This window comes from Sporobolomyces salmoneus, assembly GCF_050403485.1.
Source record: "Sporobolomyces salmoneus JCM6883 DNA, S_salmoneus_JCM6883_v1_ctg38, whole genome shotgun sequence".
Lineage (NCBI taxonomy): Eukaryota > Fungi > Basidiomycota > Microbotryomycetes > Sporidiobolales > Sporidiobolaceae > Sporobolomyces > Sporobolomyces salmoneus.
The window spans coordinates 85,901-99,394 of NW_027481125.1; the positions used below are offsets into that span (position 1 = coordinate 85,901).

General features: G+C 50.6%; 5 protein-coding genes across 5 annotated transcripts; 2 read left to right on the forward strand and 3 right to left on the reverse strand.

Moving 5' to 3' along the window:
• Window positions 1–232: 232 nt before the first annotated feature.
• JCM6883_003963 (Brix domain-containing protein) lies at window positions 233–2,540 on the forward strand (the record flags this gene model as incomplete). Its single annotated transcript, XM_076633421.1, has 5 exons — window positions 233–427; window positions 515–850; window positions 919–1,011; window positions 1,067–1,673; window positions 1,732–2,540. The coding sequence occupies 5 exons, from the start codon at window positions 233–235 to the stop codon at window positions 2,538–2,540; spliced, it is 2,040 nt and encodes a 679-aa protein (XP_076486602.1).
• Window positions 2,541–3,117: 577 nt separating this feature from the next.
• Window positions 3,118–6,805, reverse strand: JCM6883_003964 (uncharacterized protein; the record flags this gene model as incomplete). Its single annotated transcript, XM_076633422.1, has 6 exons — window positions 3,118–3,536; window positions 3,598–4,130; window positions 4,202–4,707; window positions 4,850–5,711; window positions 5,772–6,272; window positions 6,342–6,805. The coding sequence occupies 6 exons, from the start codon at window positions 6,803–6,805 to the stop codon at window positions 3,118–3,120; spliced, it is 3,285 nt and encodes a 1,094-aa protein (XP_076486603.1).
• Window positions 6,806–7,854: 1,049 nt separating this feature from the next.
• On the reverse strand, window positions 7,855–8,598 carry JCM6883_003965 (uncharacterized protein; the record flags this gene model as incomplete). The annotated part of the gene is made up of 1 exon (XM_076633423.1): window positions 7,855–8,598. One exon carries the CDS (start codon window positions 8,596–8,598, stop codon window positions 7,855–7,857), a length of 744 nt encoding a protein of 247 aa, XP_076486604.1.
• A 409-nt stretch (window positions 8,599–9,007) lies between these two features.
• Window positions 9,008–9,939, reverse strand: MBF1 (multiprotein-bridging factor 1; the record flags this gene model as incomplete). The annotated part of the gene is made up of 4 exons (XM_076633424.1): window positions 9,008–9,126; window positions 9,196–9,414; window positions 9,685–9,787; window positions 9,907–9,939. 4 exons carry the CDS (start codon window positions 9,937–9,939, stop codon window positions 9,008–9,010), a joined length of 474 nt encoding a protein of 157 aa, XP_076486605.1.
• A 311-nt stretch (window positions 9,940–10,250) lies between these two features.
• Window positions 10,251–11,752, forward strand: STI1 (Hsp90 cochaperone STI1; the record flags this gene model as incomplete). Its single annotated transcript, XM_076633425.1, has 7 exons — window positions 10,251–10,404; window positions 10,516–10,618; window positions 10,702–10,915; window positions 10,980–11,145; window positions 11,206–11,282; window positions 11,353–11,619; window positions 11,726–11,752. 7 exons carry the CDS (start codon window positions 10,251–10,253, stop codon window positions 11,750–11,752), a joined length of 1,008 nt encoding a protein of 335 aa, XP_076486606.1.
• Window positions 11,753–13,494: the final 1,742 nt, after the last annotated feature.

Genomic DNA, 13,494 nt, shown 5'->3' on the forward strand with positions numbered 1-13,494 from the left:
ATTCCTTGCGAAACGAATCTCGAGCAAAGGCTCTTTTCTCGTTCCAACAACTTCCTTCTCCTGAGAGGCTCGTACTATTCGATCTAACTTCGTATTTTACCTGCTATGACTAGTTCTTCGCAAAATGAACTGGTCGTGACTGAACATTTTTTCAAGTGAGAGAGATGAGATTTTCGAACCTTGCTTTCTCCCACTCTCCACCACTCCGCGACCACTCAGCTATACTCCCAGCATGCCTCGCAAAGGATCAAAACGGAAAAAGACGCGCACGCACTTGAAGGCAGCGCCGAACGCACAAGCAGATAGTTCAACTACTAAAACTCCGAAATCTTTCGTCGTAAAGTCAGGGACGGTCGGAAACTCTGTAGCACAGTTGACAAAGGATGTTAGGAGGGTGCTCGAGCCCAATACGGGTACTAGGTTGAGGGTAAGTCGCTCGTTGAATTCACTTTCTTCATTAGATCTCTTTCCTCTTCTCCTGAAGCTGATCGCCTTGCGTTTGGCGCATGAGTAGGAGAGAAAATCTAACAGGATTCGTGATTACGTTTCAATGTCGGGTCCTTTGGGAGTTACGCATCTGATGGTCTTCTCGCAACCTTCGACCGCTTCAATCTCGATTCCTTCGACTTCAGGCTCGACTTCCTCAGGAGCAAAGACGGCGAAACAGATCAATGATGAACACGAGAGGTCGCTGATCGAGGGAACTACGACGGTTAATCTGAGGTTGATCCGTTTACCGCGAGGACCGACTTTGAATTTCAAGATTCTGAGGTATTCTCTCGCGAGTGATATCTTGAGGATGGCAAGGAGACCGAGAAGTGTTGGAAGGGAATTCGCTGAAGCTCCTCTCGTATGTCCTTGTTCACTTTCGACCCCCAAAGCTGGAAAGAAAGCTGATTTTCGCTTGTTTTGATGCAGCTCATTCTTTCTGGATTCGGAGGCGAAGACAAACAACTCAAGCTCATGACTACTGTCTTCCAAAACCTCTTCCCTCCTATTCACGTTCAAACCGTAAGCTACCTTCTCTCGAGTCGCTCGAACCTGGCTCACAATCTTTCTCACTTAGATGGCACTCTCTTCCGCTCGTCGAGTCGTACTCCTCTCCTACAACGCTACGACCCGCACGATCGATTTCCGTCACTTCCTTATCTCAGTCCGACCCGTCGGAGTTTCCAAACCTATTCGAAAACTGATCGCCGGTTCGACGAACAACAAAGCGATCCCTCTCAAACGAAGGTTGCAAGATGTCGGAGGAACGAGTGAGTCGGAAGCGTCCGACGCGGAAGGAGAAGAGAAGGAGATTGTCAAACTTCGACCGGTACCTTCGAAGAAAGCTTCGGGGAAAGCGAAAGGAATTCTCGACCTTTCGAAAGCTTCGGATATTTCAGATTACATCCTTCGACAAGAAGCGATGGGTTTCGTCACTTCGGATTCGGAAATGTCTGATTTGAGTGACGCCGGGGGAAGTTCCGCGGGATCTGATTCGGAGGCGGACGAGAAGAAGGGGAAAGTCAGATTGGCGGGTGATTACGTTGGAAGAGGAAATAGAGGAAAGGGAGTCAGGGGAGATAAGAGGGCGGTCAGGCTCGTAGAGTTGGGACCCAGGATGGAAATGGGTTTGGTTAAGATCGAAGAAGGAGTCGGAGAAGGAGAAGTGTTGTTCCACGAGATGGGTAAGTTTCCCTTCTCTCCACTGCCCAGAACCGAGCTCACTCATTCGAATGAACGTAGTTCACAAGACCAACCGAGAAGCTGCCGAACTCGCCAAGGTTCACGCTGCTCGACGAAAACTCGCTGCCGAACGTCGCGCTCAACAAGAAGCGAACGTCGCCGCGAAGAAGGCCGCCAAGGCGAACGGTACCGCTTCGAAAGACGACGACGAGGAGGAAGAAGAGGAGGAAGTCGACGAGGACAACAAAATTGATTCCGATATTGAATTCGACTACGAGAAGGAGCACGGACTGCCGATTGCCAGCGACGAAGAGCTCGACGAGGATAGTCAAGGAGAAGAGGAGGATGATGACGAAGAGATGGATGAGGACGAGGCGCGAGCGCCTGATTCGTCAGCTGGAGAATCCGACGAGGAGGAACCAGACTTCGACGAAGAATTCGACGACGAGGACGATTCAGACACGGATCCTATTCCCGTCTCACAAGCTCACTTACTCGACGAAGAACCTCCTCGACCGAAGAAACCTCAACCTCGTCGTGGTAACGGACCCGCTTCGTTCAAACAATCTCAATTCAAACGGTTCAGCGAAACGGAAAGGAGAGGAGAACGAATGCCGGCTGGTTTGAGGGCAGAGCGACCTCTGACGAAGAAGATGAAGAAACAAGCAGAGGAGGCCGACAAGAAGTCTGGAAAGAAGGGAGACAAGAACAGTTACGGAGAAGAGAGGGAGGAGAGAGGTGGACGAGACAACAGCTCGAGGGGTCGAAGCGGTTCTCGAGGCGGAGGATCGCGCGGTGGTGCGAGAGGTGGGCGAGGTGGAGGAGGTAGAGGAGGAGGACGCGGAGGAGGAAGGGGTCGCGGAAGATAGTAAACTTGCAAATCGCATGAAGCATTTTCCTCTTTCTCTTTCAACCTTGGCTCGGTGAGGGGGAGATGATCCGCGTGCGAGACGAGTCTGCTGTTTCTCAAAGTGGATGACTTCCTCTTTCAATCGAGACCTCCCCGTCTGAAAAGAATCGACATCTTAGAATCGAGAGGGCTGATTGACGAAAAGCAGCGCTCTCAGCAATCCTCGACTCATTCTCGAGTCAAACCAATCGCGTAAGGACTTGGGGTACTTTCAGATTCGTATTTGCAATGTTATAGGGGGAAAAATTCGGAAGACGAGCGAGTTTTTTTGAAGGGAGGAGGGGAATAACTCTATTTTGGACAAAAAGGGAACGAAACAACGAAGAGGAAGACGACGAACGAGATAGAAATTCAGAAGAGATAGAACGAGGAGTAGAGAGAGGGAGGGGGTATATGAGAGAGATGGAGAGGAAGAGGAGTTAGGAAAGGTATAGTCTAGAGTTGGGTTCGACGAAAAGATGGGAATAACGGTGTGAAGACATGACGACGAGGTACGGAGAAAGAGGTGAGAGATGGAGGATGCTTGAAGCCAGTGTTTATTGCTGTTGCCACAACCGAAGAGTTCCATCAGCGCCAGCCGTGACGAGCGATGATCCATCTCGAGTACATCCGACGTCGAGGATCCCTTCTGCCGAGTTGACACGATGGGAAGAGATTTCCTGAATGCAGGTCATTGATGGAGGTGAGGAAGAATCGGAAGCAGGGAGGGTCAGTTTCCAAAGTCGAAGCGAAGTATCGTGAGAGACAGTCGCTAGAACAACGTTGGTTGAATCGGAAGAGGGAAGGAAGGTCAGAGAAGTGATGCCGTCGAGGTGGGCGAGAGTCGAGAGAATCGGTTTCTCAGAGGGAGAGGAGAGGTCGAAGAGTCGAACGAAACAGTCTTCGTGAGCGGTCGCGAGGAGGGGTAGAGAGGGATGAACGGCGATCGCGTTGATTTGAGTATCGTTCGTGCCATCTAAGAGTTCGAAACTGAGTCAGCAAGTGCAAGTCTAGATAGAAAGAGAACGAAAACTCACCGTTCGTGTCATCTGCCGCTAATCGCCTCACGAACTCGCCCGTCTCCGATTTATAGAGCTTGACGACAGCGTTCTGGAACGCGACCGCAAGAAGTTCCTCTTCCTCGAGAGTGACGACGGCTAGAGCGGTCGGACTCGGAGCACGAGGTAATTTCTTCCTCCCACTTTTCCCCATCGAATCGTTCTTCTCTTCCTCGGTCCATTCCCAACTCCACTTCCTGATCAACTCCCTCTCTCTCCAGTTCCAGACTTGAATCGATCCATCCGCAGCGATCAAAGCGAGGTTCTCTTGTTGAGGTCCAAATAGTTTGATCCCCCAAATCGCGTTCGAGTTTGGTTCGATCGGATCGAGGACGAGGGAAGGATCGGCAGGAGAATAGGTCGAGTGATCAGGTTCTGGAAGTTGGAAGAGTCGGACGGTACCGTCGAGGGAAGCGGAAAAGATAGTCGAGTGAAGGGTCGAAACGCAGAGAGAAGTGATCGGAGCTGCATGTCCTCGATACGTGATGGTCGGTTCGAGGTCAGAACGAGATCTGTCGAAATTAGCGTTACTGTCAGTCGAAAAGATCGATAGTTTAACGGGAAGACGAGAGAGAGAACTCACGAAGCCCCTTCGAAAACTCCTCTCCAAACCTTTACGACGAAATCATCTCCCGCACTAACCACTTCGATTCCTCCCTCCTCGTTCTCGAACACTTGTACCGCTCTAACCGCTTCCAAATGGTTCCTCAATATCCTCCTACACTTCCAAACTTTCTTCTCGTCACTTTCGTCCATCTTTTCTTTTTTCTCTTTCCCTCCTTTCCCTTCATCATCTTCACCTAAATCCCATTCCAATCCATCCAGTTCCTTATCTCCCACTCCCTTCGAAGCAGAAGACGCAGAGACTCGAGGATAAGCTCTCCTTCGCGCGTCCCTCAATTTCTCCATCCAATCCTCGTTCGATTCAGGTTGAAAAATCGCCGTCACTACGTCCCTTCCTTCTTCCTCTCGCTTCCCTTCGCTTCTTTCCTCCGTCGTTGCGTCTCCATGACCGGTGCTGGTTATGCCGACGTTGTCGACGGAGGAAGTTTGTCCTGTGATGAAACGAGAGGGGGGACGAGTTGAGAGCTAGAATCCTACCAGTTGTTTATGGCGACGTTGGTGCGGAGCATGTCGGTCGAGGTTAGGAGGGGAGCGAGGTGAGTAGAAGAAGGAGATCCGTCAATTTCGCTGTCTTGTTTGAGGAACAAAGATGAATGAAAAAACGTACCTCTGTCTTCTCTTCCTCCTTCGCTTCCCCTTCCTCTCGACTCTCTGTCGTTCCATTCGATTCACCCCCTCCCGAGTTCTCCTCAATCGTAGTCGGTGTCGGTGTAGGCGGTACATCCTCCGTCCTCGGACTCTCAATCACGACTTCTTCCTCGATCTGATCCGACAATTTCACGAATCCTTTACTAGGTCCTCCCTCTCCCTCTCCTCCTCCTCCTCCTCTTCCTCCTAGTAAGACGGGTTCTTGAATATTCGCACTGATAGAATCTGCTTCGATCGCCGCCGGTTTCTCCGATGAAATCGTTTCCGTTTCCGAGGAAGAAGTGGAAATGGAAGTGGAAGGGGAGGGTTCGGAACTTTGAGAGACGAGTGAAGTAGCAGCGAGTAAACCTCCTCCTGAATTCGATGCGCTCCTCTGTAAAGGAACGAACGCAGACGCGGAGGAAGAAGGTGGGTCGGAGGGAGCAGTTGAAAGGATCGAGGAATTTGAAGGTCCGTTCGAGGTTGCTAGAGGAACTGATTCGAATGAAGTCGTCGAAGAGGCGGTGGGTTCTGTCGAGTTGGAGGAGGGAGTAGGAACGGTAGTGGAAGTGGAAGTGGAGGTAGAAGGAGGAGGAGGGTTCGGTTTTGGGAGAATTCCAGCGAGGTTGATCATTCCTGGTACTTTCGAAGGAGGTGCGTCTGAAGTCGATGCAACGGGAGCGGAGGCAGTCGTAGGAGCTGCTGAGGAGGAAGTGGTGGGAGGAGGAACGTGATCGGGTAGAGTTTTCCTCGGTCTTGGGACTTGAGGGGCCGCGTAAGAAGTCGTAGAGAGTGGGTTTAAAGTCGTCGATGAAGTTAGGTAGGTGATCTCTTGTAGACATCTACGAGTGCGAATCCCGTCAGTGACGATAAATTCGGAGGAGAAGGGAAGAGAGACTGACTGTTTGAGGTAATCTCGACTTCTCGCTTTTCCTCTCGGATCTCTTCCTCCCAAAGTACCTCCCATCGTTAAACCCCAAGTACCCGTATTCGTATTCGACGAAGGTGCTTGAACATTGACGGATGGCGGTTGTGCGGTCGAGGAAGCGGGGTTGTTGTTATTGAATCCAGTCGAAGAATTCGAAGGTGCCATCGCCGTAGATTTCGCTTCCCCTCCCGAACCCGTCGTCTTCGTAGTGTCCGTTGTCGTCGATTCTTTCTCCTTCTCCTTCTCTTTCTCCTTCGATTGTTGTTGTTGAAGTAGAGCGAGTTTAGCCGGGTTCAAAGCGGTCATCAAATCTTTATCTTTCTCACTCGGTAACTTGATCGAAGCGGGACCCCCTGACAAGTTCGGGGTACCGGGAGGGAGGGAGATCGTTCCGCCTGGAATTGGGGAGGCGGTACCACTTGCGGTAGGAGAAGCGTTCGATGCGAGAGCGTTCGTAGTCGAAAGGAATTTCGATCTGAATCAAACTCGACTCTGGATCAGTTACCACCTTCTAGAATCGAAGGAGAGGGTATGAGGTACTTACCGTTCCCCTCTCAATGCCATTTCCAACATCTTACATCTCCTCGCGAGACTTTTCAACGCACCTTCATTCCCCCTCTTCTCCCCCTCCAACAACGCGATCCTCGCTCTCATTTCGGCCCTCTCAATCTCCCATTCGTTTCGATCTTTCGCGTACCTCCGATGTTCCGATTGTAAGAAATGTAAAGTCGAAGCGAGAGTCATCGGAGGGAAAGATCCTCCTCCATTCTGGTTTTGGTTTTGTGCATTCTGTTGGGCGAATTGTTGCTGCTGCTGCTGTTGTTGCTGTTGCTGTTGTTGGGCCTGTTGTTGTTGAGCAGCGTGCTGCTGAGCGGATTGTTGGTGGTGAGATTGGAAAGAGGTTTGTTGTTGTTGATTATTAGAGGTTTGATCCGAAGAGTAGTTCCCATACCGGGGTAGTTCTTGACCCGCGAGGGAGAAGGAAGAGGGTGGATTCCACGGTAGCATCTATCAGTCGAGCGCAGAGTGAAGGAGGTCAGTTGAGATGCATGAGAAACAGGCGTGGGAAGAGATGAATCAAGTCCCCCTCCTGAGGCGCTCCTTCATCCTGGGATCGATGAGAGATACTTCAACATATTGTCCAAGTTCCGACCTCCCCGCTCCTGGGCGAGGAGAGGGAAGAGAGGAACCCCCAATAATGACACGCCTTCATCTCCTCCCGACTTCCTCCCTCGTCAAAGGATCCTTTACGTTCAGGAAGAGTCGCTTACCTTGACAATCACCGCCCGATGCTACGTAACTACGCTGTGATCAATCGAAGAGGGAGAGGTTCAAGTGTTTTTGCGCGCGAGTCGGCTGAGGAGAAATGAGATCGATTGGTCGAATCGAGACGACGAAGTGAGTAAGCGATAGAGAGGTAAACCTTGGTGGGTCTGCTCGCGAAGTGGTTGATGGGGTCGCGAGTTGAGTGAAAAGCGGAACGATGATCTCTCTCGCTCGCAACTTCGTACAGTAGAAGACTCATTCGCTCTCGCGGCGAAGTATCTCGCGTCTCTCGCTCTGAATGGCTCTGTCTGGTCTCAATATCGTCTCAACAAGATCACTAGTAGCAAGTTTTACAACCGAAAACTTTCGAAAGAATATCCGATTTTCATTCGACGACTTCCTTGTTCTGACACTTCACTCGTACCAGATGCGTACTTCCTCCGGTGCCCTAGCTATATAAATCCGCAAGAGTCTTGCGGCAGTACAGCCCCTCGAGGTTGTGGCTCGATTGAGACAAGAACGAAAGACGTGAAGCGAAATGCGCGGAGGGAAAAAGTCGTTTGACGTTCCGACAAGCTGGCGCAGTGGCTTTGGCCTATTGACCACTGTGAGGAAGTTCAGATCAGTTCAGGGTTTATTCTATGAGTCGCTCGAAGGCGAAGCTTCCCCAGTGACGGGGAGCGAGATTCACAAGAGAATCGAAAACTGACCTTGTCCCTCTTTTCGACTCAGCGTTCGATAGCCTGACGCGCGTCCAGTTTGTAAGCCATGGTCCCCATATCCTCCATCCTCTACCCCACGATAGCTACCACCACAGCACCCGTCATCAATCCCGTAACCAAAACCGCGCTCAATCCCATCCACCCCAATTCTTGACTCGTCAATCTCTCAAACCTCGAGTTCCTCCTCCCTGCCCCTCCTCCTCCTGTCACACCTTTCGAAGCTGATAGAATGGGTCCAGTCGAGGTAATTGGGTCATGTCGATCAAGAGAAGGGTTGACGGAATCGAAAACTTCTAAATCGTCCGAATCTCCTTCGGATCCCTCGGAATCCAATTCGTATTCCTCCGCCGTCGTGGTCGTATCTTCTACACTTAAGCCGTAACGTTTGTTCCTCCTCCCGCTGCTGGTCGATTTATCGCCAGAGTTCGGATTCGGAGAGGAAGAGAAGAAAGAATGATTCCTATATTCATCCCCTTCGAATGCACCTCCTCCTCCTTCTTCTCCGGTTTCTCCTGTTCGTTGCTTGTTATTCGCTATAGAAGTGAACGAGAAGATCGAATCGTTCCTCTTTCCCCTCCCCAAGGGCGGTGCCTCAACTTCACTGTGAGGTAAGACGGGCGATGAATCGAATTGATCGTATTCGTATCCGCCTCCTCTTCCTCCTGAATGCGAGGAAGGTTGGTCGTAGCCGTAGGAGTAATCGTTCAGTTGAGGAGGAGGGACGTGAGGAGATGATGATGAGGAGGAGGAGGGGTCGAAGGAGGAATAGGCGAAGGAGGATGAGGCGGTCGAGGGTTGGGCGCGATGAGACATCCTAGCGAGTGCTGGCGCGAGGAGGAAAGATTCGAGAAGATGGGAGAGGCAAACGGAGAGCACGACTTCAATTTTGGCAACTTCGCCGTGACGCGAATAACGCAATCTCTCTCGCGGAGCGTTTCTGAAGTAGCTGAGAGAGACTCGAAACAGTAGGGAAGAGAGCTAAAACAAGAGCATTACACTGAAGAATCGAATGATGAAACACAAAATTCTGCGAAACTCAGTGAAACCTCCTTTTCCCTCTCTCTCCTTCACTCTATCTCCAGCTCGTACTGTCCATTCCTCCCACCCATTCATTGTCGATTGTGTTTACTAAAAACTATTTACTTGTGATTCATGCTTGCGAAGAGGAGAAGAGGGGGGTATCGAAATTGAGAAAAGTTGAAAACCGAGTTGAAAGGTGATTTTACTTCTTCTTAGGTTGTCCCAAAGGTTGACCCAAGTTTGCACCTCGTAACTTGACTTTCAAGATTCGTTCCATCTTGCCCAAAACGGCGGGATCAGGTTTCGCCTTCATGTTCTCATCTGAATCACCCGGACCCAAAATCATCAGTTTCGCTCCCCTTTCTCAGATTCAAGCGCGAGGTGGCTCACATTCCTGAACGATAGTCGATTTGACATTCAACATTTGTGCCAAATCTCCCTGACTCAAAGGTTTCTGTTCCCCGGCAGAGTTGACGTATTGTTGACGAGCTTTTTGGATCACTTTACCGAGTTCGAGGGAAACGGTAGGAGGTGGAGCGACTTCGTTGTCTCGATCAAGTTTCGCGATCTTGGCGTGGTCGGGTCCGGAGAAGGCTTTGTTACCGGTAGCTGAGAGAGAGGAGAGAAAGAGAAGAGGAGGGAAGTCAGTTTTCGATTTTCGGGAGGGTGGTTTCTTCGCGAAGCTCGAAGCTCTGTCTGCAATTCCTTCGTGACTCTGCTGACTCTGATCCTGTTGCCCGGTTTCCATGTCTCGCTCAGTCGAAGATCGAAACTGATCTCTTTCCCCAGGTCGTCTGACCTCATCAATCTCTCCTCCTTCATCTCCCTCGATCCTCGCCTCGCCCAATTCCGACTTAGCAGAATGAAGTGTATACTCACATTTCCTATCGGTATCAATGACGCCTCCAGCTCGTTGAGCCGCATTTAATTGAGCATTCGTCTTAGCGACCGTAGGTGCTCGCGCTTTGTGTCCAATAACAATCTACCCAAATCACATGAACGTCAGTATACTTCATATCTTCTCTCGGCCGGAGGAGAGGCGAGAGAGGGGTGGCAAGGAAGGAGAAAGGGAGGAGGAGGGAAGGATGGGACGAGACGAACCTTGGAATCCCAATCGGTAACAGATCCAGCCATTGTGTGAGAGAGAGTAGAGTGTGGTGAGATGGGTAGTGTGTGGTAAAGGAGTCGGAAAGGTGTGCGGTGAGATGTGGAAAGGAAAGAAGACTCGAGAGATCGCGGACACAGAGAGGGTCAACGTCACCTCTCTCGAGAGGATACTCTCGTATCCTTAGCCAGTAGGATATACTCTCATACGAATTATAAGCTCTCTTCCCAATTTTTCGCTGTGATAGAACCGGATCGAAGCTTTTCGCCCAACTTCTACGCAACTCTTTCCCAAGTTCTCTCTTCCTCTCTCTCCGCTCCACCTGCTCGAACTCTCCACCATGTCCTCCCAATCACCCGAACAACTCGAATCGATCAAGCTCAAAGAAGAGGGAAACAAAGCGTACAAACAACGACAGTTCGATCAAGCCGAACAACTCTACTTGAAAGCTCACGAGACTTACCAAGATCCTACCTACTTGAACAACCTTGCTGGTACGTCGATCTCCCTCGTCCCTGCACTCCCTCGAGTTTCAGGTGGGGAAGAAGAACTGACTCCTCGTTCCCCTCCTCACTCAACGATGATCATGATGATGCTACGTTCAGCGGTCTACTTTGAACAAGGAGAATACAAGAAAGCGATTGAAACGTGTGAGAAAGCGGTCGATGAAGGACGAGATCAACGAGCAGATTTCAAAATCATCGCAAAGTTCGTCCTCTCCCTCTCTCTCTCTCTCCCTCTTTTCCCTCCCTCGTTCCTTCTATACTGACTCCCCCACCTTGATATGACAGAGCACTCGGTCGTATCGGTTCCTCGTACATTCGTCTGGGAGACTACGACAACGGAATCAAATACCTTCAGAAATCTCTGACGGAACATCGTACGCCGGACGTATTGGAGAAATTGAAAGTGGCCGAAAAGGAAAAAGCAGAGAAGGAACGTTTGGAGTATATCGATCCGGCGAAAGCGGATGAAGAGAGGGAAGCTGGGAATAAATTGTTCAAGGTTAGTTTTCACTTTTCCTTCCTTCTCTCTTGAGCGATTCACTGACAGAGTGTGAGTGAGATAGGCGGGAGACTTTGCGGGATCAGTCAAGCACTACTCGGAATCGATCAAGAGGAATCCAGATGATCCTCGTGGTTACACGAATCGAGCTGCCGCTTACACGAAACTTCTCGCCTTACCTGAAGCGCTCAAAGATGCTGACAAGGCCATCGAAGTAAAACCTGATTTCGGTGAGTCTGCATTCCATCTCGAGGTCAGGGAGAATGACTGACGCTCGTCATCTTGTATAGTCAAGGGATACATTCGAAAGAGTCACGTTTTGTTCGCGATGAAGGATTTCTCGAAAGCTCTCGCCGCGATCGAACAAGTAAGTTCCTTCTCTCTCTCTCTCTCGCGATCTCACCTCTCTTCGATACTGATCTACGGATTCGTTGTAGGCCGCCGAGAAAGACACTGCTCAAGCCCACACTTCCGAAATCACTTCCCAAATGCGCAAGATCACTTTCGCCGACGCCGAATCCCGTGCGGGAGAAACCGACGAACAAACCTACGCACGAGCGATGCGAGACCCGGAAGTACAAGAGATCATGAGGGATCCCGTGTTCCAATCGATTTTGAGTCAGGCGCAACAGGACCCGAAGAGTTTGCAGAGTCATATGCAGGATGAGAGGATTAGGAAAAAGGTTGAAGTGTTGGTTCGAGCTGTACGTTCATTCGTCCCCGGTTCTTGCTTTTCGGATTCGAGATTTTGTTTGCGTCGATTTCTTTCCCGCACTTGCTAACATTCGAATCGCTTTTCTCGATCAACAGGGTATCATCAAGACTGGACGTCCTTAAACGACAACTCCTCTCTCACCTCGTCGTTCCATCTATCTCGCCGTCACCAAAATCGAAACCCAAACCACCTTTCTTTCGACCTTTCCTCGCCGCTTGCAACTATCAGTACCACCCTCGTCCCTCTCTTCCCCCAGATGTATACCTTTTCTCTTCCTGACTTCTGTGCCGTCGTTCTCGAATTCCCTCCTGATCATTACTCGTAGTTTCCGTTGAACAACATCATCGCAATAATCGCTTTTTCTTCAGTCACGCTTCCGCTCTCTCTTTGACGGTGTCGTCGTTTAAGGGACTCCACGTCGATTTCGATCGCTGTACAGAGGTAGACTAATCTCGTAGATCCAAAGGCGGAGTCGACATCGATTCTTTCACAGAACAAGTGAAAACAACTGAGATTAATTTCGAACCTTCGACAATTCACTGACGACTCTGACAACTCTGACGCATCTACAACTAACACGACGACACCGAACGACCAACAAGCGATCGGGAAGAAGAATTCAGTCCATGCTTTGCCCATCATCCTCCTCACTTGTTGCGACCTATTCTCCTCGAACCAACCCTCCAGATCTTCCGGACCTTGATGCCAGGTTGGGCGTTGCTTACTGTAGCGTAGCTTTACCAGGAGGCTCCGTTTTTCGGGGAGAGAAAGAGGAGATGATCCTTGAGCTTGTTGCGTTCGGACTCTTTCGTCGTTCTCGATCGAAGGGAGCACGACCTGAGGCGGAGAAGCGTTCTTCGGACGGGCGACGGGAACGTATCTCGCTTGGAGATCGGGAGCGACTGAGACAGGCTAAAGAATCGGGGAAGAGTTAGTAAGCTCGATTCTCGCAGAATCAATTTTCAGGAAAACTCACAATCGCCTCGCACCCCCTGGTTTCGCCTTGCCCATAGCTCGTACCCATAGAGAGCTGATCTCGCTTCTTACAGAGCGGGTAATGCACCGTCTCGAGTCGACTCCTGCCGAGGGTGCCTCAAGTTTCGTTAGCGAGAACAAAAACCGTGCGAAGAAGGATGGCGAAAGCACGACTCAACCGAGAGGTCGTCGAGGTATTGCTACAGAAAGGACAAACTACGGTCCTTGGTGGAACGCGATGCCAATACTGCCGGTGCCTCTCGATTTGCTGCGAAAAGGAGCGATTTGTTTGTTCGGAGTGAGACTGCTCATCAGCTCAATTGCTCACTGTCGCTTGTGTCCAAAGAGTCACTTACCGAAGGACGGCCTCGGAACCTGCACCACTCGCATTCGAATCCGTGTTCGCGATAATAGTGACCAGCAGCAGCCTACCGCGAAACGCACTTGTCAGCTAACTTGAGATCCAGACTAGCGTCTATGGTACTCACATGTCGACTGTCGAATCCTGTGCAGCCACAACCGGGGAACAGACACGCAAAGGTCCCGTCGTCGAGCTGTTTGGTTTGCTGCTGTCCGTTGTCGCTGAGCTGGGTAGGGCGATCGTACGATTGGTGCAGGACTCCGGCCATTGAGAGCGAGGTATCGTGGTCGGGAGGTAGAACGAGCGAAGCAATAGACCCTTGCGCTGGAGCAAAGATCTCTATGCACGGACCCAGTTTCCGAGAGAAGGGAGGAAAGCGCCGCGGACTCTTCGGTATAGCGATCGGATGCTCCCAGCTCCATTGTTCGTCACAAGATGTATGTATACGTGTAGTAGCTTTGCAAGGCGTACAAGGAAAAGCAAGAAGGAATAAATGAGTTTCGGGCTAAAAGCGAAGAAGCAAAATGA